Here is a 27,402-nt window from a genome sequence, read left to right as displayed (position 1 = left end):
TTTGGATTTAAAGTTGCGGGTGAGGTTGCGGTTAGGTTTATGGCTGGAGTTGTTTCTATTGGTCGTATAGTGTAGCTGTTTTTATTCATATTTATGTATTTAAATGTAAATAGACTTGAAATGTGAGATACGTGAGGGTTATACAAAACAGGGGACCAACTTTCTTCATTTCCCAAATGTTCCATAACTTCTCATTTTTGGTATTCCTGATATTCATGACTTCTGCTATGGAATTGCTATCTTAAGAGTTTGCAATCTCGATTTGAATGTCGATGCAGAGTTGCGTGCTAAGATGGCCAAGGTCATTGATGCAGCATAATTTATGAGGCAGTAATTTTCAATCTCTGAAGGGGGGTAAAATAAAAACTTCATTCTCAATGTGATGATATTATTTTTGCTACGTCCATCTGTGCCGTCACAGGCTGTATTCTCGTTGCGCAAAACACACAGCATTGCTGGGCTTAACAGAGTTTTACATCTGAATGTTGGCTGGCGATGCGTGACAAAAACAGTTTAATCTTTTTGCAGAGTTGCACGCTCTTCTCAAAGAGTTATTATCCGCACCGGCATCTGGCTCCTCATCACTGTCATCCTCTTATCTGTTGGCGCATCGTCGCAAAACATACCGGTACATCGGAAATAAATGCACCTGGTATCATAAACCTGAATTATTACATCTCTTCAGCCCACCGCAGAAACTAGAAAATGGGATTTCTTATGAAAATGCTGAACTGCTAAAAAAAGCTAAGATATTAATCATTTGTAGGCCAACTCATAGCAATATAGCAACCTGAGTGCAAAAATCGCCGAGGCAGATTGTTGGGATTTTAAATCTTGGCTTGTGTTTAGGTACTAGTTCAAATGACAACTGATAGCATTCTAACAGCACGAGATCACAACCTGGGTTGATTCATAAAGGCATTCCATTTGGCCTTGTATTCAGGCACTATTTTCAATTGGAAAATACCTAAAATGCTAACATACGACATTTTTGCCCTCTCAAATAGGCAACCCGAGTCCAAAAAGGCAACGTTTTAAATTTAGCAATCTCTTAGCCACTGATACGTCCTAACTTGCAAGCAATTGCTATGTCATGGTGATAAGTTGATAGCATTTTCACCCAAAATGATGTGCCTTTGCTACAATAAATTGGGAAATATTGTAACTGGATTTAAGTTATGGAGCCACTCTGATTCATCAGTAATTGTGTCGCCGAAGTTTATCCAACGAGGCCATCAGCTAATCGACGACGCGCCGCTCCCATTCTCAATGAAGACCCGTCTTAAAAGCATCAAACAAGGAAGTCCCTGTGTCCCGACAAAGGCAGCCTTCTTCGTCAAAACCGCCCCAGAATTTCCAAGGCCCCTGCTGCTGCTCTTCTTTGGGATATTTGGGGTCTTTTAATACGTTCTTGCTCGCCGCCTCACGAGCTGTGAGTACAAATTGTGACGTTGCTCTAGTAGAGTTTTCCAGAGGCGAGTGGCGGTGCCATTCCCATTTAGGGGGGTTATCCCCACTTCAATGCTGCTCTTTGAATGTCTTGATGCAGAAATTCCGGAACAAATCTGTAAAAAGCGAGATTGGAAAGTTGGCCTCAAACAGACACTATTTCCAAATGTGCATGTAACCATTGCGCACAAATCGTCTCGGGTTTAAGCTTCAATTATCAAGCAAGTTCCAAATTACTGGGATGAAAATTGCACAAGAGGACCCCCCCCCCCCCCCACACACACACTAAATTTCAAGCAAGTCATTACTTTACAAGTCTTAAGTCATCAACTTGCTTAATTACGTTTAATATTTGTTCACATGCATAGGTGTAATGCTATGAGGAAATATATTGTAGATTGACAGTATTGCAATTACAGCTCTAAAATGTATTATTTTGTCATTTGTGTGGAAATAACCATCGAATGCCCTCCATAGGTACACCGCTACACTTTCTTAAATAAAAAATGTAGTACTTGAGTTGGTACTTTCCGGCTGTTGTGTGCATTGTGACGCACTTTCAGAGTGGAAAGAAACCGATGTTATTCGTGCTAGCTAGTTATTAGCCTTGGTAGTGTGTCTACTTTTCCACCACTTATGTTCAATAATACATTTTGACGTGCAGATTTAAAAATGTGTAAAGGTAAGTACCAATTTAAAGTTGAGTCTTTTAGACGCTTTCGCCAAGCAAGTGTCAAATGCTATACTTAGTCATAGAAGTTATTAATCATTTTGTTTTTTGTGGGCAGTTTCGGCAAGCGATCGGCAGGCAGTCTGAGGCGTGGATGTGAGTGCATCGTCCTGGAACCATCCGAGATGATTGTGGTGAGTCTTCCTGACTGAAATGTTTGTGGTCAAAGCAAATTTAACGGTATACGTGCTGGAATGCGTCCGCTGTTTGTGGTTGGCGAAGTTCTTTACTGACATACTTGTTACGTATTTGAAACCATGGAACTTTGAAATAAATGCTGCATTTAAACCATACAACTCTGTTTAAGAAAAATACATGTTAGGCCCACTCAAGACCGCACTGTGCTTGATGTTAACAAAATAGGTCCACTAGATTAGTTTGCATGAGCAATGTTCTTCTTACTTGTCGTCATGTTTATGTAACGGTAGCCTCTCGAGCCGCTTCTCTCGAAGCATTGGCGTGCAGTGCTACCAAATAACAGCTGGCCGGCAGCGCGTCAGATTGCAACGGATCCCACTAATCTCCCTTTCGCAAACCGTAATTGCTGTGCGTTGACTGAGCTATCACACAGCGCACCCCCAACGCCAAGACCCCCCCCCCCCCACCGTCCCCTAGTAAGAATAACACTCGCTGCTGCTGTTTGCTGTAATAGGTGCAATCCAGCCCTCTCATTGCTGTTGTAGGATGCCTATGCCATGCTATATTGCAATAGATCCAGATGATCCCTAACTTTGGAATGGACGTGCAAAAGCAAGGGGGAAAAAAATAGACACTCTCGTTTTGCATGCAGCGAGATTTGCAACCGGAGACGGTTGTCATGGTAGCGGAAGAGGGCGATTTCAGTGGTGTAATCCCTGTCGCTGTCGGAATGTGAAGCGGAGAGGAATCAAAAGAAAAAAGCAAAATGAAGACAGAAGTCATGAAGAGAGGATGACTGGCTCACTTTTATACTCAGAATTTTCTCTCTTTACCATGAAGTGGAAACCTGGATTTTAGCTTTTTATTATTATTATTATTATTATTATATTATTATTAGCCTTTTTTATTTACTTATGTAATACAATATTTCATAAAACTGAATTGATTTTCTGACTGTTCATCTTTGTTTCAGTGACTACAGTTCTATCATGTTCTAATTGTTTTCGACGTTTACTAAAATGTACGCTAGTCAAGTTTTGCCTCTGGTTCATACAGCACGTCAGTTCTCAAAAGTTCGTCATCAAAAAGTGAAAAACCAAATCCATCAATGGTAAATAGAAGATGACCTGAAATTTGTTTCATAACAGGTTTGCTCCCGTTGCACAAAATCGTTGTGCGTCAGGGCTGAGACCTATCCGTTTTTTTTGTTTTGTTTTTAAAAACAGCTTGATTAAAAAATTAGTTCTCCCATCACAGACAAGTTCAGCCATGGCACGGCCATTTCCCGACCCCCTGCCCCGGCATCCCCCGTAATCGTCTTCTCTGCATGTTTCCCAGGTGGACTATATGGATGAGAATGAGGAGTACTTTCAGAGACAAGCCTCCCACCGCCAGTCCCGCCGCCGCTTTCGGAAGATCAACCAGAAAGGCGAACGGCAGACCATCATTGACACAGTGGATCCGTACCCCGCCGGGAAGCCGCCCATGGCCCGGGGCTACCGCACGGTGAGTTTAGGGAGGGGAGGGAGGTAGTTGTGCTGCTGGTTTGTAGCCACTTTTAACCCTTGCTGTGCTGGATATCACCGCTGCCGTTGCTGTGTTGTTGTTTGTGCTGTTTTGTAGGATTTTGAAAGTAGCTCAGCTCACCCTGGTAGTTTTTTGTTGTTGTTGTCTCTTCCTTGCCAGATGCTCAGTGTTGTTCATTGAAGTGTCTTTTAACAACTTGTGTTGATAGCTTTCGCTGTAGTTTTTCCGCTAAGGTGTGTTTGTGTTCAAATGCTTATTTTTGCTTGATCCTCCCTTTCTCATATTTATATACATGGTAAAAACTAACATGTAAGAAATGCCAGTACGGGTTCCAAAGTTCACTGAAAGTTGAATGTGTTTTTAGTATTTACATACTTTGAAGAATTCAAGGGAATATTGGTTGTGAAAGAACAGCTGCTTGCCGGTGCAATATGTTACACATGAACCAATTAGGTGATTCACGAGTATTGGTGACGAGTTGACTTAACAAAAAGTAGTTTGTGGCAGCCCTGGTTGTCTTAAGGGTAAGTCTAAACATCTCTTTCGTCACCTTATCCATCCATACATTGCATCTGAATTGCCCGTTTCTTTTCGGCTTAAATCATAGTCTTTGTTTTTTTGTCACTATTCCTACCTGTTTGTTTGCATTATCAATCCTTTACAAGCCCATGCTTGAAACATGAATGCCACATCACTCATGGAAATGTTGCTATTTCATCTGTAAACTCGGTTCATTTAAATTTGGGGCACATATCGGGTTTTTTTGCATTGTACTGTAGTGTACAGTACTGCATGGTGAACATCTTTTGAGTCTTATCTTCCTGGGAATAAGAAGTGAAGCGTTCTCACAGTGTACAGTGTGCATAGTGCCTTTGCTGTTCTGCACAATTTCACTGCATTCCGTACATTCCCGGCGTGTACCCAATCCCTCCTGGAACGCTGTGAACACCCCCGCCCCCCCTACTCTCCCCAAAAAGGGGAAGAATGCGGCAAAGGGCTGAGAGGCCGCGCCCTGTTTCCTAAATTTAGAGCAGCGTTTTTTGGTCATGAAAAAGGCCTGCACTCAACTTTCTCATGGTCGCTTGTCTCCGTCGCACACTGCACTCGAGGGATGAGAGGAATGGGAAGGAGGCAGGTCACCATGGCAACCAAATGGTGACAAGGACAAACTGAATGGACCCTAATGTGATGTTGCCGTTGCTGTTTGGGAACGTGATCTTGAAAGTCTTAGGCAGCTGCAATTAGACAACACGCTTAACACCCACAAAAATGAAATTTGTCTCGTTAACTCATCCTTAAAACTTAGGACAATGTTGTCACTCCCAAGAAATGCAACAGCAAATTAGAAATCTCTTGTAATAAATTGCCACTTTAATGTAAAGACATTCTGGTAAAAACATTTGTATACATTTACTTTTGTTTTAATGTAGTATTTTTTTCATTTCATATATAAATTGTGCTATCTGTAAGGGTAATTATTACATTGTTTATCCTCGTTCATTTTTGCCCTTGTGTAGTTTTTAGATCTTGTATTTGTTCAATTCAAAGCATACGGTCAATTGTACTGTTGTTTTGCATTTTTTATTTTTCTCATTTTTAACTCAAATGAATGAAGGCAGATGAGTCTTTCATGACCAACCTTATTTTCTTAAATGTATTTTTACTTTATCCTAAAATTTAATTACGTGGTCAGATTATTTTGATTTCTTGGATTAATTAATTACATACAGGTTTTTGCATTCATTTATATTTTAAAATTATTCAATAATAAATCTAAACCTCTTGATGTTAGCATTATCTAACGTTTTGTTCACAGAAAATTCTTAGCGATACTTTTTTGACCCTCGTGTGATGCCTTTGATTTCACCGTTTGTGTCATACTACTTTTGTGTGCGATTAAGTCATAAAATTCTACAATTTCAAATCAGTTTTGTGTTCCCGCTACTTCCACAGCTTGAGCTCGCTTGGAATGTTGTTGATAACTTTCATCTCTTCTCTCTCTTCTTTTCATGGCTCCTAGGAATGCAATAAGGTACCATACATTTCACTATTAATCATGTTGTGTGTGTCGTGTTTGTGTTCCCCAGCTGTATGTTCGTAGCACCTTTTCATAAATACCTTCCATTCCATCCAGCTAGATAAACCAGCTCTCCGCTTTTACTGTAATAAAAAATGTCCACCCATTTGTCGCAGCCGCTACGTGATCTGCCGCGATCGCTCGAGTATGAGAACGGATGGCGACGGCACGCTTGTATGGCTCGTGGCGGCCTGTAAACGGCGAGATAATAGCGGCCGTTTAGCTGATTGAGGCACGTCTAAATTGTTTTTTCTGTCTTGAGGCTGTGAGTGTTGCGAGCTATATGTGGGTGTGGTTACAGCGTGCGACCAATTGTGGCCATCCAAACTTGATGCAGCTGTTTAATGGATGCTTTTATGGTTGATCTTTATATGTTGGAAAACACTCAATGTGAACATGTTTGTGCCGAACATGAGCCCACAACCCAAATTTAGTTAGTTCTTTGGAATGTCTGTCATTACCATTTTAGTTTGAAGCTGCCATTTTGGGCAGGTTCCAATGGCCCTTTTCAAACTCAGCCCCAATCAGTAGTTTCTACAATAGCATCAATGCTAAATTACCATAATCCTACAATTACGGCTTTTATAAACATCATTGTCAAGTCTCACATCGCCGTTTATAGAGGTGTCTGGCTCCTACACCTGCTGTGAGACTGTCGACAACAAATCCACCGCTGCTCTATTTTTAGCGCCGTCCTTTGTGACCAACCTGGGCACGACTCGCATACAAAAGGCGGCACCGGCTTGAATATACGGCGGAGGAAGTGCTTGCCTGTGAAAAGCAGTGTGATTGATCCGTGCTTTTCGTCATGTGATGCCAAACTAAAAATATAGAAGGTGTCTCCTGTACGGTGTATGGCATAATGTATTTTAGTGTCAAATTTGCTCAAATATGCAGATGCTCCTCCCTATCGCCGTTTATGCTTATTTATAGCACACCATCAAACATTAAAGCCAGGATAGAAATAGAACCGATATTTTTGGATGAGTGCCAAAAATGCAAATGAGGGGGAGGGGGTTTCACTGCAATTCGGCATCCATTTCGTCTCCCACCGCGCCGGCCTGACATTTGACGTGCGTTTCATGTTGCCGTTGACATTCAGCTGCTTTTTTTTTTTTTTTTTTATTATTAACTGCAATGTATTTTCAAAAAGCTTGTCAGATGACATTTATTGAGTCGATTTTGGGGGAAGGGGGGTGACAATCACACTGCTGTTATGTATGGCACAATTGTTAAATATGTTAGGCATGATTTGGCGTCTTACAGTTGTTGGAATAACATTTAAAAATACAAAAGTAGCTATTGTATTCACATCAGGCAGTACTGTGAATGTTGGCGACAAACTGTACCTCAACTAGTAGTTACTATATTGTGAGTGTTAATTGCATCATGAATAGTCCACGGAATTGGATGTAGAACACTAAGTTTACTGTATAAGCAGGCGAGAGTGAACAACAGCAGGAATAGTCAGCAGCATTTTATGAAATGTAGCTAAAAATAATACGGTTCGTGTCAGGTATCAATGAAGAATCTATCATTTTTATGTGGGGGATTTCATGAACACCAACATGCTAGTCTCATGACAACTATACTTTGGGCAAGAATAGTGAGCAGCAATGGATTGTATTCGACAATCAAACTATCAATATATCAAGAAAGGGTCTATAGATAAGCACTTGAGAATTAAAAAAACACCACCGCTTTTAGATTACACATAGAGAAGAGATGTGAATGGGAAGAGCAAGAATAATCAAAAGCATTTAGCAAAAAACCTATACATAGGCACCACATAGTATCCATGCAGTAAATATACACCAGCAATTTTTACATGCAGTAAGACTACTAGTCACTAGCGTCATAAAAATAAATATGCACGTACCAAGAAGGTATTCTATAGATGTGAGAATGAAGCAAACTACTGCAGTTTATATTAATATTTGCTCTATTGCTCAAATTTCCCATTGCTACATGTTGCCGTGACTAATAGTTGTGCTTCATTTAGCCCATTGCATTGGTTAAACATTGCATTGTTTAACCACAATAGTTAAAAGTCATCCTTGTCTCAGTTAAGTCTAGAACATTTTGCCTCAAGCAAAGCTAAACGACGTCCGCTTCGTGACCTAAGCACACCTTGTTCCGCAACCCCAATCGGAAGCTTCTAGTTACATGTTAACCTCAAACGCGACGGCTCGGAACTACCTGCCCGTGTGGATGATTAATGCTACCAGGCGGGTCGTGCGTTTGCCCCCGCCGTCAACCGGTGAAGGGGCAAACCAAAAAAAACCAGCTGTCTGTACTAGTGCTGATTATTTCCAGGCAATGGCAGCGTGATGAATGAAGCGGTCCCTGGGGGACGGGACGCAGCCTGGTTATTACGTCGTCTTTCTTGCGCTAACAGCACTATTTAGATGTGTACTTGCGAGAGTTACATAACCACAAATCTTTGCTTTTGAGGGCCTTAACATGCCCAGAAATGTTTGATGTAGGTTGTAGATTGTAGAATGTTATTGTGTGATTCATGTTCTGGTTAGTTTGTCCAGTCGGTCTGTCAAAGCACTCCATAAACAACAATATTATTTCTTTACTTTCAAAACGTTAGTGATTCCCGCGTCTCCGTTAGATTTCGCAATGATCGGCCTCAAATCACTGTCAAAAACTGACATTTATGTACATAGCGTCAGGTTTAGGATGTAGCGTCTGTTAAGTATCTACATACTACGTTGTTCAAATTTGGTAGCAGTCGAGAGCCAGACTGGGATCATACAACTGACTACCCAAGTGTCATATTTTTCATCACTGTCTCTTCCTCTTCACATTTAACCAGTGATTAATCAACGGAAAAAAAACAGGAGGGGGATCATCAGGTTTTGATATTCCCCAAGCATGACCCCCCACCACCTCCATTGTTGTTGTCGTGATGCTGATATAATGATATGCTAGGCTAGCAACACACACACACACGCAGATACGCAAGCCATCTGAGAACCTGAGCTCTTTTTTGTTATGGTTTGAAGCATTACATCATGGTGAGGGGAGGTGGGGGAGCTAAGGGGGACAGCGAGCTGCACCCCCTTCCCCCAATCTGCAAATGTCGGCTAGCCAGGCTTTGTGACAATGAACAGGAACAATAACAGGGCTTTTTTGTTGTTGTTTGTTGTTGTGTGTGTGTGTTATATATATATATATTTCAATGAATGAAATTGTTAACTTATTAACATTTACTTGGCAATTCTTGAAAATGACAGTTTTGTCATCCTTTAGATACATTGGTTTCATTAAAATGGTCAAAATCCACAACATTTCGGTCAGCAACAAATTAAGCAGAGTGATTTGTGTTTTTCCAAAACGACATTTACAACGACCTACACACCTACTTTCATAACAACGATCAACATTTCTGCATACTTTCTGACTTGTTACACACCATTCCAGTCACGGAATTAGAATTGTTTGTGCATTTTCTGCACCCGCAATTTCTAATAATTTTCTGTTCTGGAATGAAGGGATAGAAACTTATATTGTTTGTGACAGTGACAGTCTTATCCTTAAAGGGGGATTCATTTTGACACTAAATATGAAAACTTGATGTGACGTTGCGTGGTGATGGCTGGTTCACTGTGATATTGTATTCTTGTCGTGTGGGACGTTTCACTTCGGGAATCTTCGGCAAAAGCTTGATGTTGGAAAATAGGCTCTGAACCTCTGTGTTTTGCGTTAATGAGTTCTATGTCTATCCTTGCTCTTATGATGTAGTATGTGCTCAGACGTTTTGGGCCTTTCCACCATTTTGTTACCTCTGTCAGTGGCCATTTGTTTTGGGGAAAACTCATTTCCATGAAACAGGTGGATGGGACATCAGCCAATGAAAATCCATTCAATTTTGGTGCGCATCCAGAAAGTTTTTGACTTGTTAAAGGTGAGAGACGTGCCTTGTTTAAGCACTAAAAAAAGTAGCTTGGTGCCGATCCAAATTGGGATTGCTTCGCCTTGGCGGAGGTCTGCACTGTACTGATTGGCAGTCTCGAAGACCTCGTTAGCATTCGCAACGTCAAAAAGACCCCGTTCTACATCTGTCTCATCAGTGTATGTGGTTCAATCGGAAGGTTCGTCATGCCTCTCTTCTTAAGACTAAATAGCTAAAACTTCTTGAAGGACTCCCTGGAGATGACCAAAATCAATCTAAAATGGTCGTTTCAAGTCAAAATGGCAGATTCATGTCATTCTGTTCATGGGTTCTTCAGACTTTTGTGGGTGTATGTCGTCATGACAGACATGCCGTGATTTATCAAAAATGCAAAGTTACTGGACTAGATATGTTTATTAAACGTTTCTGCCTTATTATACCTAAATGCAGCAATGGAAATATTCCGGATTGAAGATCACTCATCTGTCGAGTGTCCGTTGTTCAAACTTTGTTCATCTATGAAGGAACCCTAGAAATGCCAAGCCTCACCCTAAAATGGTCTCTTGGAACCAAAGTGGCAGATTTGCTGTGTCTTGTTGGGCATGGCGTCTTGAGACTTGTTTGTGGGTTTACTTATGATAGGAATATTTGGCAAATTTCATGTACCTCAATAAAACTGAAAACTAGTTCTACTGGTCCCTGGGGTAGCGGATTTTAAAACAAATCCCCAAATCCTGGGAGTGCTAATTTAGAGATAATTTTATTATAGAGAGTCGTCGAACTGTGTCACAAACTATGTTGCAGTATTTATTGACATTCAAATTCGGCTCTCACAAAATTCATTTATTTTGAAAAAGCCTCCGAAATGCTCAAATATATATATTTGAATGAACCTCGGAAATGCTCAAACTGAGCTTCAAACGGCTTCCGACGGGGACAAATGTTGTCCCCCATTTTTGGATCCGCCAATTCTGGCTGACAGAAGAAGCGAGGTGACACTTTTCTCCCAGTCTACCCTCCCAGTCCCCTCCCACTTGGCTGTTTCCGTTGCCACGGCAACCGTTGCCTCCCGGAGGGTGTGCAAAGCAGTGACGGGAGGGGCCGGTTGCCAGGACCCCAGCTGAGAGGCAGAGTGACATCATTGCTCCTTGCAAAAATTATTTATACTGAGCTTTTTAAGCACCTGATATTTTTTTTAACTTTTTTCCATTGTTGCCATGACAACCGTCTCCAACCAAGAGACGTAATGGAGCCCACTCTGCTTTCTCCTTCTTCCGTATCGGCTCCTCTTTCCATCCCTTCTGTCTGGGGGCGTACGTAAAGAAGGAGGCGCTTAAAATACAAACCCCAGCACCCCTCCTCCTCCTTCCCTCTTCACCACAGCCGCCATCCCCTCCTCCACCAGTGACACACATGAACCCACCCACCCAACCATCCACCCCCCGTGCTGGCAAACAAACCGCTGGCTTTTTTTCTTTTCCTTTTTTTAATGTTTTTTTTTATTTTAGAAGGATGCTCCATTCTCCCGTCGCCATGGAAGTGAGGCGGCAGAGGCAAAGCAGTGACTGAAAGACGGGGTTTTTTTTTCACCTCAATGCTTCCCACTCATTATTTTTGGGAGGTATTTTCTCCGGACTGGATTTTAACGTTGTCGATTTGGAGCGTCTAATCTAGCGGATACTCCCTTCAGGGAGGGGGGGGGGGGCAACAGGGGGAGATGTTAAATTTTGGTTCATTTTGAGCCCCGGAGAGGACAGTTATCACCATGAAACCGTTAGCAGCAGCAGCGGTAGACAGCAATGGAGTGGCGAGCCAGCAGGATAGAACGCCGGTGAGTAGCAGCGCGATGCCGACGTCCGGCCGCGTCCTTGACCCTCCCCTCGTTGGGGAACGAGGCCGGCGCAGCCTGGGATGTGTGTCAGTGTGTTGTAGTAGAAACGGACACCATGTGCTTTTCTGTTACGCGGCCACGCACGTCATTCATAGCCGTTTTTAGGGAGGTGGCAGGAATGCAAGATCAAAATGCTGATATCATGCTCATTTGGTGGTATACATTTTTTCTGATTTGATCCAAGCAATGGTAGGCTAATTATTACACTCAAAGATCCCTGTTACCCTTCTCTAGTGTAAAGATGGTAGGTAGGTAGGTAAGTAAGGTGTGAAAAAGCAGCAGGGGAAAAAAGCAGAACCTTCAAAGACACCACCCCAAGTGACAAGGCGCTTCTCACTTCAAGGTACAAGCATGCCAGTTAAACCCATCCAAAAGAATTACAACCTACTTGTGACTGAGCACATTTCAGTCGAACTGACAGTGACTCAAATTGGGAATAACATGACAAAATTGATAGGACAATTTTATCTTTGAGCAACCTTTGGAAATGGACGTAATGAGCGTAAAATGGCAGATTCAAAAGAAAATAGCAGACTTTGTGACTTTCTGGGCATGGCTCCTCTAGATATTTCTGTGGTTCCTCTCATAATAGACATGCCTACCAAGCATATTGTTGCTCAGTCAAAGTGTCTTCAGGAGGCTGAATTGTCAAAGAAGCTGCTTCATTATGGTCTCGTTTTGAGGCATTAAACTTTGACATCATGCTCCGCCCATATGCAAATCTATCTTCATTTGGTTCAAATTCGGTAGCAAGGGCTACTGTCTAACTTGAGGTACTCGTGATAGTCAAATTTCATGTTGCTCAGTGACATTAGCTCCTGGGGCACAATTTTAATTAAAGCTATCATGCTAGAAGGCTGGTGCAGCCCACTATGTGTGTCAATGTTGTAGTAGAAACGTACACCATGTGCTTTTCTGTTCTGCACACATACTCACATCATCTGCTTTTTGAGAAAAGTGCAGGCACTGGACTGTTGCCATGGTAGTGTATGCATGGCGTACATTTTGACATGTCGTAATTATAGCTACAGTAACGTATTATTTTACTCCAAGGTAACAAATTGTATATTTATTAGTACCAATGATGTCCAAAAGCAAAATTGTTAAAGGTGGATATAGTTAGAGTATCGAGGTATAGGTTTAGCGCCAGTGTTCCGAACGCGAGTCAAATGGTTGAAGTAAGAGGGTTTGATATCACTTCCTAACCCTTGTAAGGATTTACAATGACGGCCGTTTCCTTCCCACCAGGGTCATAGAGTCTGTGGTGTCGCTATCCCTGGTGCTGAATCCTATCTGGTCCCAGGCTCTGAGACCACGCGCACTTGAAGGCATTGATCTCTTGTCATTCGTCAACACCAACAACTGTGTTTGTCACACCCAACCGCCCACGCAGGCCATAAATCCCCCACGCCCCGTATAGTGTCATGTTCACAAGCGACAACAAATCACTCTAATGGTGGCAAATGCATCATCGTCCCTGCAGTTTGTGTGTTTCAGAGGCTTTATGGGGCCACAAAAGCGTCTTGTATGTACGTACATATTCTGTTTTTAATCAACAGTCGATTTTACACCGTGTTGATGAATGGTAGTTTGCTGAACCCTGCGCATTTCATTTTTTGCTCGCTGGTGGCGTCGAGTTATGAATTGGTTGATAGTTACTATTTAGGTTATAGTTGGGCAGCCTAGCCAAAAACATGTTAGGGTTTTGGAGCTTATGGCTTGTGTTAGGGGTCATTAGTAGCATCGTGTTGGGTCTAGTGTTTGATTTAAAGGTTAGCCTTAATGGGTGTATTTTAGGGGGTTCTTGTTTTTTAACTAGCCATTGGTGGTCACACTGATGCTGTGTTGACAGCTTCAAATCCTAACAGTCCACAAGACAATGCTTGGTGTCATTTTCCCTTGTTAAACTGGACCCTTGACTGCTGACTCAACACTTTCCAGGAAACTGTAAAAGTGAGCGCTGCTGTACCATTTATCTTGGTGTAAAAACAATATTGGGCCCATAATACACAGTGGCTGCACACTTGTAATGGCTTATTCTCTGCAGCTCTTGTTTGCAGGGGAGCCCGCTTATCAGCTGTCACACTCCCTTCATTTGATTGTTTCCCTGTGTCGTTAGCATATTTATTGTAGCTTGTGTAAATATACACTCAACCCGGCAGGAAAGGTGTTGGGCCGAGGGGTAAACAGCGGCCGACACCGAAGCTTTCTTACCGTAACCGTGACAACACGGAGGAGAGAACCTCGATTTAACACAGTTTTCAAAACAGAATCAATACAGGCTAATTCTCAGAATCATCATACATATGCTTCATTAACGCAGTAAGGTTCCTGACGATATGTTAAAAATATGTAAATTCAGTCAAATTGTTATGCAAGTGACGTTTTGGACGGTGGCAGCTTTGTGTTAGGGTTTTGTATTGGGTATTGGCTTCAATGATTTGATCATAAATTTGCCTTTAACCAACAAGATCCCAACAGAGTTTGCGCCCCTCGACCCCTGACCGTAAAAGTGGCCACTAAAGGCATCATGTTTAGTCACGCAAACCTCAACACAAAGCAGTTGTTGTAAATGTGGTACAACTGACACAGAAGGTCAATTTGGCTACCTGCTGACCATTACACAGAGGGCAAAAACCCCGTTAGCATATAGGGCCAATTTCATCAGACATACTGCCAAAAGAGGCGTTAATCTCTTGATCCCTAAGGCTCATGACAGCCGACCGCACGGTCAAGGCAACTTTGCCAGACTCTTGACGTCCTTCAACATGGGAACTTTTCCATTCAGCCATTTCCTTTCCTCGAGTCCTTCAAAGACAAAGTTGTCGTTGAGATTTCATCAAATTTGCACCACATATACGACACAGATGGCGACGTTAAATTGCGAACCATTTTAGTTTTCGTCCTTGAGTGTGAGCTGGCCAAATTTGATCACTTGCCTTAAAACATGAAACTAGTAAGTCCAGAGTTTGACTGACAACATGCAACTTTGTAAGTACGTCAAGTAGACCCAACCCCCCCCCCCCCAAAACATTCTACTTTATTGCTACCACATTTGAACAAAATAGTTCTACTCTAATGGGCAACGCTAAAGGGTAAAATGTCGATGACTTTGCCATGACGAAGAAATGAAGAAGCTAACCGGGGCTAGCGCGGAATGGGTCAGGGTTTAGGTTAGGTTTAGGTTTAGTATTAGGGTTAGATTCTTGGGATGTGATCATTGTTTGGAGGCTAGGCTTTAGGTTGGGTCATTTGGGTTTGGTTTAGGACATTTAAGATGCATTTAGTTCACCTCTAGTGGTCCTTTGACAGTAAACCTGTCCTTTAGTTTTTTTCTGATTGGTACCAGTTTTGAGACAAGTATCAGAGACAAGTATCAGAGCCAAGTGATTCCCAACCATCGTTATGGACCACAAAGGATCATTCGGTGTATTTAATTTCAAAATCTATTTTCTACAAATAACATACAATTGTTCAATCGCATAGAACTATAGTAGCAGTCAAAATTCGTAAAATTATTTTACAGAGTAAGATTAAGATGAGAAATTTCAGAAACAAAATTAGAATTTTTTTGAGGATGCATGCTTTTCGGGATATTTTTGTGGCATTGTGCCGTGAGGATTTGCACATAAAACATGCTATGGCTAGTGCCATAGGAAGAAAATGCTGTCAAGTCCATTTTTATTTATATAGATCTTAATCACAAACGCGTCTCTAAGGGCTTCACATGGCTACAATTGACAATTTATCTCGACATCCCCCGATCGTAACTGTTCTTGACAGAGGAGCAACGCTAAATTGTGAAGCATTCTAATTTCCGTCATTGCGTAATGGCAACATTTAATGAGTCACCATAAATCCCCCACCCTTCTATTTGCTGCTTTAATTTGACAATCAAGCTATAAAATCTAATATTGTGTGCTCTCCCGCCTGGTGGAAATGGGTCTTGCCTCGCCCTGCCCTCACACTTCACTGGGTGCTCGCATTAGCCTCTCGTGGCCGTAATGGACATCTCACAGTGATTCTCCGGTACCATAGCTGGGCGATAAATAGATCGAGAGGCAGCCCCGCGCTTCCCATCCCGCTGATCTAGGTCATTAGGTCTGCAGTGTAATTTAAGGAGGGCCACATCTGCTCACATGTAGGCCGCGGCTAGCTAGTGAGTGAGCTCTGTTGCAGTAGCGGCGAGCGCCTGGTTTAATCCAACCCTCTCCCGACCCACCCCATAACAGCTGATTGGACATATGCTTTTCCATTTGCCGGACAAACTACGGGACCGCATCTCACCCGTCGTACCGGTAGGATCAATCAAGGCGATCGTCTGAGCGCTGCGTTGTTTCTGTTGCGTGCTTACGGAGCGATCGTTCGCCGGCTTATTGACCCACAGACAGATGACCTAAATGAACGTAGAGAAAGGATTAAATGTTTTATTATCCTCTTTACCAATGGGGGAGGGTCTCGTGGTTGGCGGGGCTTTCACTGTGATTGTGGAAATCACGCAGGGGGATGTAATTATCGGGTCAGTCGGGAAAACTCTTATTGACCGGCTCCTTGCGACCAGTCTTTCCTACTAGTTAAGATGTCTACTTCCTGTGTGATGTCAGCTGTCAATGGCTAAAAAAAAGGGATGCTACTCACTACGGAGTTAACACGGAGATAATTGTGTGAAAATGCACAAAAGTAGAGGTACTGATTCAACTGTAGCTAAAAAATCACTGAAATGCACCGATGAAATATGAAAATGAATAGTGAATTTTATACAATAACAGTTTGATGACTAAGCACAATAACTTCTGTGCCACAAAATAGCTTTCATCTTACTAACTAGCATAGTGCTCATATGGACCCACATAACCACAATTCATGTCAGACATTGAATGCTATTAAACTAGCTCGCATTGGAATAAACGTTTATGGTATCAGAATGTGTTAAAATAGGTTTGCTAAAGTATGAATTGACGAGGTTTAATGCTCAAACATCATTAAATTGTGGTTTGCACACTTTGTAATGTGAACTATTGCACCGTGAAAGTTTATTCCACTTTGCTCAGGTTACATTGTTTTTTAACGTTAAATTCAGGCAACACAAACTCGGTATGACTTTTAAAGCGTCAACCATTTAGTGCACTCTTTATGTTTATTGCCACTTATTGTACTGTATTGCAGTAATGTGTTCAATTTAGATCGTTACATATTTACTTTTATAATTCTACCTCCAAGAGTCTTGTGACAAAATATTCTGCATTTGCCTGCTCTTTGCTTTACATTCACCTTATATACGTAACTGCAAATATTATTACGTGTAGAAAACAGTTAGCTTCACAGAATTTTCATTTACAAACGTAGAAAACGGTTAGCTTAATAGAATTTTCATTTACAAACACTGTAAATGTGCTTTACATTCACCTTATATACGTAACTGCAAATATTATTACGTGTAGAAAACAGTTAGCTTAACAGAATTTTCATTTACAAACACTGCAAATGCTGAGTATTCGCCAGGGACGTTCCCTCATTAAAGTCAGCGCGTGGCTAACAAGCTAACATATGCTATCATCGCCTTGAGAAAAACTCTCCTTTAACGAGACAAGTTTTTTTTCCCAGGAGGTCATTTATGAAATGTAAAGTAGTTTGGATTAGAAAAAGAGCTAGTGGTAATTTTAAACGCTGGGTAGAGGAAAAAAACCTCTTCATTATTTCATCTGTGTTTAGAATTACTCAAATTAAAAAGCAAAAAAGTCATGCTTATCGTAGTGTTATACAGTACAATCACGTGATCAAACAGTTGAAAAGTGGTTCACCGGGTCAATGCGTATGAATATTTCAAACTGCCTGCTGTTCTATTTACCAAATTTATCGAGACAATCCCCGATAGGGAGGCCCGCTGTGCATCTAACGATGTGGTACACCATCAATATTCTATCTGTGCGCCACCCGCCATTCCAAATGTGGCGCGCCAGGAAATGGGTCGACCCCCGTTTGCCAATTTCTAAATGTCCCCAGAGTAAATATGCTGAATCTCACAAATAATCTAGATATAGAGGTGGCTTTGTCTTCTGGGGAAAAAAAAGAAGTCTAAAAAATGTGTCAAAACTTGAGTTTAGTCCTGTCATTTCCCCACACATGGACACTGTCCTGCTTTTATTACAGAAAAAATGAGAGCGCTATCGAGTCATCTGGATGTGATTGCTCGGTGTCAGAAAATTGCCATGTTGTTTAATTATCTGGCCGGCTGCACTCGCCAAATTGGTGAACCGGAGCGATTCGTCCTTGGTCAAAAACCTTCCTCAAGCCATTGTCTTCCTCGTCTGCTCCACTTCACCCGGATCGCCGTCGGCCGAGCGTGCCGTTATTATTGTTTTTTGCGCCCCAGACACTTTTGTGCTAGTGCGATAAATGTCTATTACATGGGCTGAACTACCTGATTGTCATCCCCAAGAAAGTAAAAAACAAATGACAATATAAAAAACACATTTGAGCACTAAAGCCCCTTTAGCGCTGCCCGTAAATCAGTTTTTTCCCTGCATCACAGCTCATACACAGATGGAAGGGGGCCGTTGTAACGTGTGCAACGATAATGGAATACATTATAAAGCGATGGGTCTTTTTTTTTTTTATTATTAGCTGCATTATAAGGCAAAGTACAATTTTCTCTCAATCTCAAGGTCTCAATCTATAGACTATAACTACTAATTATAATAATAATTCAGTATGGATCCATCTTCCAAATTTTATTTTGATGTTGAAATGGCATAGATCATAGTTGAAATGATGTAATATGCATTGCTGCCCTCTAAAGGACCGGAGTGGAATGGCGTTGATATTCATTGTTGATTACACGCGTCTTCAGTTTGCTTTTGCGGTTTGTCTTAAATGTGTATATTTACACGTTCTATTTTCACGATCATTTTACATAATTTAGAGACAGGTGCGTTTCAATAACCTAAAGTCTGCTACAATTACTCAAATAGATGAAAAAGGGTCAAACAAACCAACTATACGGTCTTATGTGCTGACGCTGACGTCACTCACTAGTTCAGAATCCACCTTTTCATCATTTTTATTGTATGAATTCTTCCAGCAGTGAGTGTTTGTCTCAGTTAGTACCACGTTCATTACGTGCGGTCTCCTAGTGCGTCCCTCGCTGTGGGCCCTACTGCGTCGCCATACTGACGTGTGTCGTGTGTGTGTGTGCAGTTACCCGCAGACTTCAGCCGACTTCATCTGGCCGACGGCTTGCACCCACAGGTGACGCACGTGTCCTCCAGCCACTCAGGATGTAGTATCACCAGCGACTCGGGAAGCAGCAGCCTGTCTGATATCTATCAGGTGAGGCACGGGGAAAACGGGACCGCCCCGCCGCCAAAAAAGCCCTCCCTCAGACGGCGGGCGGTCCCGACTGCCGGGTTCCTTTGCGTTGGTCAGTTCTTTTCTGATAGCTAGGTGGGAAGGTAAGTAGAGTGAACCCACGCCTTTTTGCGCTTTGCTATGAATGACTTCACCTGTTTTGCGTCCCCTTGGCTTTTTGCTTAGCTTGTTTTCTGCAAGCTGGTTAAAGCCAAGGCTAAGAGGAAGGTCGTGATTGGAAGTTCTGCATCTTGACAGAGAGATCTTTGAATGTTGGGTTTAGCCCATGTTGTTGTCGGAAACTATGGAGAGTCTTAGTCATAGAACGTAACCTCCATACAGTGCCAAGGACAATATGTTGTGGTTTGTTTAAACGTCATGCCTGTGTGTAACTTGTTGTCTTTGTGTATTTTCCTGGTTGGTGTTTGGAAGATAAAGAAAGCATTGGGGCGGGAAAAGCGACAAATAGATGTACTTAAATTCAATTCAAATATGGCGGCTCGAAACAGCATGACAATTTAAAAAAAAAAAAGCATCAACTGTATCTCTAAATGTTGATATTGAATATGTTCATAATTTCAAATGTTTTCTATCTATGGATGGTTTCTCCACATTATTTAAATGTGAGAACTTCTAAAGGTTGATTGTTGCAGCATTTGAAATTGATGGATTAATGAAGGGTATTTTTAATAAAAGAACTCAAGGTAGCATCGTCATCCCCGCGGGCGTAAATAAAACGGCTTAAAAGAGCGCAGAAATCTTGCGCCGACTAATCCGCTTAATTCCTGCACATCTTAACACCGTCGTATTCTTTGTGAGTTCCATTTCACAGTCCACACACACCATCACTTGACATCAACCTTGTGCGTTTGCTTATGTGTTTTGACAGGCCAGTGTGCGACAATGATCATAAGGCCATCTGGCAATTGCGCACACAGTCAGTTCACGGTTCCTGACGCTGCTTTTACACTCCCCCATAATTTCTTTTTTACTACCTGTATATTTTCTCTTAAAATTTTATTTTTAATTTGTCATTTTTTGTAGATTTTTTTATTTTTAACTTCAAATTTTTATCATAATATTTAACATTCTTTTTTTTTTAATTTAATACCATATTGTCTTAGGGAACCTTTTTTCCTCATACCATATTATGGTGCTTGTATAGTTTTCAAGTTTTGCTAATATTTCACTGTTTTCACTATAATGTGTCTTCTATTTGTTGCATGTGAGGCGGATTGTCTTTATCAGGATCAAACTTTGGGTTTGAGAATGACAGCTTACAAATGACTGTTTTAGTTAAAGAAAAAGATTGACAAGTCACATGTAATTGCTGCGCGATAATCACCCCCTGACCCCACCGCGGGTTTAATTTTAAGAGCCCACCGTGGGGGCTCCATTGCACATTTCCGCAACGAACGGGATTATGTGACGGCTTGTTTAAGGAATAGAAGACTACGTTTACCCTTACCAGCCAGTCCATGACAACAGTCCCATTTGAAGCTCAAGCTCATCGGCTCATTGACTATGATAAGTCTACACACCCAGGAAGACTATTTGAACATCTGAGCTGTATTTGGGTTTATTCGGACACTTTAAATGGTGTGCACTCACTCCCATTTAACATTTTATTGATTTATTCTGAACACGGACACATGTCCAGAGATAAGCGGGTGGGCCCTCTTTTCCAACCACTTATCTCAGTCCCCTCAAATATTTCAAATATTTCATTTTCTTTATTGAGTTGTACAGATTGGTAGTTTAATCGTTTAATTAATGCCAGATGTTTTATTGACACCCCAGTTGGAGTTTACTGACATAAGCTTCGTTTTGGAAAGATTGCCAGCCTAATGCTAACTGTCAATTGACGAGCTAGCAAGAGCGAGCATTAGAACTCATGCGAGGCATTTACCGTCAAAAAATGAATATCGACATGCAAATACTGTAGAATCATACACACAAGTATGTAGCAGACATATGTGGATGTGGAGACATTTTATATCCACTGTATGTCTGATGGAAAACTCAACAAAAATAGTGAAGTTTTTAAGATTCACCACTTGTATTGTTGTTTGACCGCAGTCTCCCCTCGGATAAAACATGACTCGTTTCGAATGCTCCATTGGATACAGTGCGGTTTTTAATAGTTACTCTTGGGAGCCCATGAAACAATCTGTTTCTCACGTTGTCGGAAAGGGCTGACTTTGGAGATATTTTTGAATGGGAAGCTCCAAAAAGCTTAATTACTGATGAGAAGCGTTCTCATGGTCGCTGTCAACAACACGACAGGAATGTGTGTATTTTGCGCATTGGTGCTTGCGTGCGTGCCTGAATAAATGATGACACCGGTCCTTCAAGCAGTCGTTGAAAGCATTGATCCAAGAATAGACCTGATGAAATATTAACGCCCAACTTTAAATGGCGGCTGCACGTTCGTATAGATTTAGGATGACAAAAGGCGGAGCCCGCAGCACATGGATAGGCGTCCTTTGTTTAAAGGTGACTCGACATTTACACTCTGATTTATCCAGATTATAGTTTTTGCCAAACGTTTTTTTTTGTTTGGGGTTTTTAGCTCCTATTATCATATTTTACATCATATCGTTGCTTTTTTTTAATATAATGGTGCATTTCTCAAATATCTAATCTAACATTAAGCATTGTTACGGTTTGGTTTGCTAATATTTCTGTTGAATATTTGAGCAGTTATGTATTGTGATAATTAGATGTTTTTTCCTAATTTCAACCCATTTTTCCCTATAATTTATTTTTCAAACATGTTTGTATTTTTTTTCAATATTAAATGTAATATTTTGAGCATCATCACACCTAATATTTTTACTTGAGCTCTTCCTTTGCATATGGAAATCACTGACATATATTTCCTTTTGCGATAATGGTGACATCACCGACTATCATAACCGTTTTTCTTGCATTAATGGTGATTAAAACAAAAACAAAAAATCAACTTTAATCAAAACTCCTCATACGGGGCTGGTCCCACCCACTGGTGGGTCCACGCCCAAACGTCCTCGACGACCTGGTGTTGATGAATCATTAATGAGCTTCTCTGATCTTGTCTCGCATTTGAGGATGACACGAGAAGACGAGGGCTCTTGGCTACTCCTTACCTTTAAAACTGTGAATTGTGACCACAATGCGTCTGGCAGTGGAATTTTGCGGGAATTTTGCCAAGATTGCATTTTTTCCCATGGCCAATGAGGTGCGCTTGCAGAAGATGCTGTTAAGACGGCCCTTTTCCTTCACTACAGTATTTTGTTTACTTGGTAGCGCCAAAGCTGGAGTAATTGCATCACGGCTTTCAAAGAAGGCGACGTTGCCGGGAGGCTCAACGCTGACTCTGGGGCTTGGGAAGCGCTTGGGAGTTAATGAGCTTGTCTCTATGCGCGGCAGCGGCAGCCTGTTTGTCATGCAGCGCTAGAGCCGGCGTGCGGTTGTGTGCTGAGAAAGTGGTCCAAATGGGACATGTTTCTGCAATGCATTTTTGCTTTGACTTGGAGTTGTTGCTTTACTGGAAGCTGGAGCATATTTTAAGTTAATATTTTTTGGGTCTTTTTGTGTTTTTCAGCAATATTGAATTTTGCAAATATTTGTCAGTCAAATTGTGCATGTTTTTAATATCGCAGTATGTATTTCATTCATATAATTTGTACTTTTGTGTAATAGTTTTTGTTTTACTTTTGTTTTACAATTGTTACTACTATATTTCTTGTGTCTAAATTTGGTTATTTTATTTTTCTAAATTCTTTTCATGTAGTGTTGCTTAATGTTTTCGTCTTTAGTCTTAGACAATTGTCTTTTAAATAGTTGTTTATTTTTGCGCCATTTATTTTTGTACTTTCATCCATTTTCCATTTTTTGTGATATTTGAATATATTGCATCTATTTATTTTGAGTTGTATTTTCTCAGAACATTTGTTTTTCCTTTACAACTTGAGACATAACGCTCTCTAACCCAGTTTTGCATTAGCTTGTGATTGCTGTTTGGTTGGAATCCGTAGATTTGTGTTGTTGATTTTTGGATTGATTGGGTGAGCTGAACAGTGATGGCAGGATAGCGCTTTACTTCATTGGTCAGCACTTCAACTACTCGTCCAAAATCCCAGGCAACTTTTAAAACCATGACGATTTCTTCTCCCCCTCTAGGCCACCGAGAACGAATCGGGTGACATGGACCTGAGCGGCCTGCCTGAGACTGCCGTCGACTCTGAGGAGGATGACGATGAAGAAGACATTGAGCGAGCGTCAGACCCTCTCATGAGCCGGGACATTGTCCGAGACTGCCTGGAGAAGGACCCCATGGACAGGACGGATGACGACATAGGTGAGACAGCGCTTGATGTTGTTTGCGCTACAAATTAAGATTTACACGTGGAGAAAATCCAAGAAACCAAAGACGTAAGACGTATAGGTTGATATATTTCAAAGCAGTACTGTACAGGACTTTACCTATTCCTACACAGAACACATTAGGTAGGGAGCCGAAAAAATGAAGCATTCAATTGTTGTTGTTTTTTTTTTATATTTTATATTAAATTGACAATTGATTTTGTACTTGTACTGATTTTGCACTTACCTAAAAAGATGGCAAACTGTTGATGGACTTTTCTGAAAATAGAGAAGAACTATTGCTGTCACACCTTCCATAAATGCCGCTTTCCCTGTAGTTTTCGCAAAGCCTCACCAAACTTTTGGTGTATCATACCATCAAAGCTGTGGCCCACTATGTGAGTTAGCCACGTTTGAAGAGGCTTAATGTTGACAAGAGGAGGAGGAGGATGCGTCGGCTGTAGTGTGAGGAAGAGCGAGTGCCCTCTTTGTCGTCCTCCTCCATCTCCACAGTTAATCTCCCCCGCAGCAGCCAGCCCTCCCTCCCTCCCTCCCCTCCTCCATGCCAGCAGGCTTTTTCTAGGTCACTCCTGGCACATCCTGCAGCCTCGCCTCGCCCAGCGCATCAAACATTCAAACACTTGCCTCTGCAGACGCGAGACCGGCTTGTTGCCGTGACGACCGCAGGTCACCGCAAACACCCTCACGCATGGAGCAAATATTTGCAATTTTGAATTTGGGTTTAAATATTTTGAGGATTTTCCAGTTGCGGGGCAGACAGGATCACATGGTGAATAATGAAATAGTCTTAAGGTTAACGGTTTAGTTGCTGTTTTTTTTTTTTTTTTTTTAAGAAAAGAAATTTCAATCTTTTAAAGTATTAATTTTTCTAGAAAAGAAGCAGTGTATTCTCGAAATTAACGTCTTAAAACAAAAAATGGTCAGTGGATGGTACGATGCAGTGTTTTAAAGTCTGCAGTGAGGTCACAGAGTGTAACGTGTCAGCACTTATTCTGCTCCCCACGCAAGTCATCGATGGCATCGATGTTTGACCTGAGAGCCACTTTTGATGACAGAATGTCAAGCACCACGCTACATGTTCTCAAACTGAGCCGTAACTTGCAAAATACTTTGCAATCATTGTTTTTTGTGTCACTCAAAAGTGCCTACATACCTGATATATGATAACTCCTCCCCACATCATTACTTGGGCAAATTAAAATATCAAGTAAAAAAAATAATTGCAATAGATACGTACTGTATATACACAAAGACGGTCACAGCTGCCCAATAAATTGCAGTAATCCTTTTTTGCAGAAGATGAACAATATATGCCTCTTAATAGTGTCATATTGCGTGTTTATTCCTCCCTTGCTTCAACGTTGATGATGTCATGACAGATGCAAGTTTTACTAGCTCATTTGCAGCATTGTGTTTTGGGGGGGAACCTTTTTTTAAGAACCTTTGCATTGTTTCCTTTTCTACCCCCTCTCACAGAGCAATTACTGGAGTTCATGCATCAGCTGCCGGCCTTCGCCAACATGACCATGTCAGTGCGGCGTGAACTGTGTGCCGTCATGGTGTTCGCAGTGGTTGAGCGCGCCGGTACCATTGTTCTCAACGACGGCGAGGAGGTGCGTTTATTTTGTTGGGGGAAAAAACTTGAATGAATCTTCTCCCGTTTTGTGTATTTTCCGCTCTATTAAAGCTGAATGCAGAGCGTCTCGTCTCCCGTGGACCTCCTCGGGCGGCTGAAGCGAGACGTGGCTTTCAATGGCCACAATTTTGCCCCGCAACTGTACTTAGTCAGTGGGTTGACTGCACAGGCTTTAACCACAGGAACTGATAGAAATGATCCGTGCAAATATGATAATGGCCTCGATAAATACACTGGCCGTGTTGACTTTTGTAAGTCGCATGTCATCCAAGTAAAAAATAGTGTTGTTCTTTCAAGATCCACCAGCCTTTCTTTGTGGGAATATTCAATGTCATAAATATAATACATTTATTCCCACATTATATTTTTGGGTCACAAATATTAATAAGGTATTGTTATACGATCATGATTTATTTTGTCCCTTTAAGATAATCACGTTATACTTCTAAAATGAATGCTTTTTTCTTGCACCGAAAAACTTAGATCTCAAAAAGATGTTGACGTTATCCTTATAAGATTGAAAACAATTATACTTCCCTGAAAGATTACCAGTACGCATTATTCTTATAAACTTTTTCTCCCAAAACTCAGAAGTAATGATTTTGAGATATTGTTTTCTTGGAACAATTACAATGGTCCTCCTGTAACATTTTTTCAAATATATCCTCAAGTTGTACCAGTAGTCTTACAATTTTCTTTGCCAAAACAAATGCCACATTAAGCTCCACCTTTTTCTAAAAAGTATCCAATCATTTTTCTGAAAACCATACATTATAAGATTTTGTTTAGGCCCATATTTTCCAATTGTTTCTATCACTATTAAGTCAGTGTCAATCAGGAGCATTAAATGCACTGCGTGAGTTGTCACTATATTTATTTCACTGGCATAAATAAATGAACAAAGATATACTATGTATATTAAGTAAGTCTTAGTTTTCTCAGCAATTAAATTTAAGTTTGTGCAGTTTGGAATCTCTTGGCTAGAGTTTTCCTTGAATGGGTTAGCGTGTAGCATTAGCGATGCCTTTGTGACCAATCATGTGATGTGATGTTGCATCTCCAGCTCGACTCTTGGTCCGTGATTTTGAACGGCTCCGTGGAGGTGACATACCCCGAGGGGCGCACGGAGATCCTGTGCATGGGCAACAGTTTTGGGGTGTCGCCCACCATGGAGAAGGAGTACATGAAGGGGGCCATGAAGACCAAGGTGGACGACTGCCAGGTAGCGTGTCCTTCACATGCCACCAAACACGCACGTTCAACGGCTGTCTAGGCTCCTTAATGGTGGAGGTAGTTTGCAGCTAATGTTCTCGCACTGGCACCTCCTAACGACCCCCTAAGGGCCTCGCTGTTGACGACACTCTTCAGGGAGTCGACTTAATGGGCCATTTTCAGGCAGCGCTTTCGCGCACGGTCGAGATGACCTCTCGTTTCGAAATGATGAGTAGTGCAAAGGAAACACCTTTGCCAACAATTTTCAGCCTCATCACGCGTTTAATATCACCATAGCAACAATGTCATTTTCAAGATGCTGACATTATCAGGGAAATAACGATGAGCTTAAACAAGAAAAAAAGCGTACACACACTCAAATGTACATAAAAATCAATGGTGCAAAGCCGTTAACATTTATGTCAAATCAAGCAGAATATAGTGTCGACTAAAGTTAGAAAATTTATCAAATTAATCGTGTTTTTGGGGCAAGATTGAAGGTGAAGAAAATTTGACTTGATGTCTTTTTTTTTGTAGTTTGTGTGCATAGCCCAGCAAGACTACTGCTGCATCCTGAACCAAGTGGAGAAGAACATGCAGAAGGTGGAAGAGGAAGGCGAGATCGTCATGGTCAAGGAGCACAGAGAACTGGACCGAACCGGCACCAGGAAAGGACACATAGTCATCAAGGTGACTGCATAGGAACATTGCCGTCACCATTTGCAGTGTCGATTTTCTTCGTTATAACACCGCCACGCTTGCTCCGCTCAGGGCACTCCGGAGCGTCTGACCATGCACCTGGTGGAGGAGCACTCGGTGGTTGATCCTACCTACATTGAGGACTTCCTTTTGACGTACAGGACATTCCTATCCAGCCCTATGGTGGTGGGCAAGAAGTTGCTGGAGTGGTTCCACGACCCCAGTCTCAGGGACAAGGTATAGAATATCAAAACTAATTCATTTTTTAAAAATTAGCTGAAGACATTTTTTTCTTTCATTTTTTTGTCAAGGTCACACGGGTGGTTTTGTTGTGGGTGAATAACCACTTCAATGATTTTGAGGGTGACGCTGCAATGACTCACTTCCTGGAGGAGTTTGAAAACAACCTTGAGAGAGAAGTACG

At 41.5% G+C, this 27,402-nt stretch overlaps 1 protein-coding gene across 7 annotated transcripts in view; it reads left to right on the top strand.

Annotated features, from left to right (window-relative positions):
• Positions 1–27,402, top strand: part of LOC133155377 (rap guanine nucleotide exchange factor 2-like) — a 67,356-nt gene that overhangs the window by 27,178 nt on the left and 12,776 nt on the right. For 6 of the 7 annotated variants that reach the window (XM_061280655.1, XM_061280664.1, XM_061280668.1 and 3 more), the window contains 9 exons: positions 2,238–2,313; positions 3,656–3,823; positions 18,914–19,045; positions 23,228–23,405; positions 24,908–25,044; positions 26,131–26,289; positions 26,817–26,969; positions 27,051–27,215; positions 27,290–27,397. In XM_061280655.1, the coding sequence (XP_061136639.1) occupies positions 2,238–2,313; positions 3,656–3,823; positions 18,914–19,045; positions 23,228–23,405; positions 24,908–25,044; positions 26,131–26,289; positions 26,817–26,969; positions 27,051–27,215; positions 27,290–27,397 (1,276 nt within the window). The remainder of the gene's footprint in view (positions 1–2,237; positions 2,314–3,655; positions 3,824–18,913; positions 19,046–23,227; positions 23,406–24,907; positions 25,045–26,130; positions 26,290–26,816; positions 26,970–27,050; positions 27,216–27,289; positions 27,398–27,402) is intronic. The other variant, XM_061280674.1, reaches the window with a different exon arrangement.

Source organism: Syngnathus typhle, linkage group LG1, assembly GCF_033458585.1.
Source record: "Syngnathus typhle isolate RoL2023-S1 ecotype Sweden linkage group LG1, RoL_Styp_1.0, whole genome shotgun sequence".
Classification (NCBI taxonomy): Eukaryota; Metazoa; Chordata; class Actinopteri; order Syngnathiformes; family Syngnathidae; genus Syngnathus; species Syngnathus typhle.
Note: the sequence above shows the minus strand (reverse complement) of the source record. Positions and strands in the feature narration are given on the sequence as shown.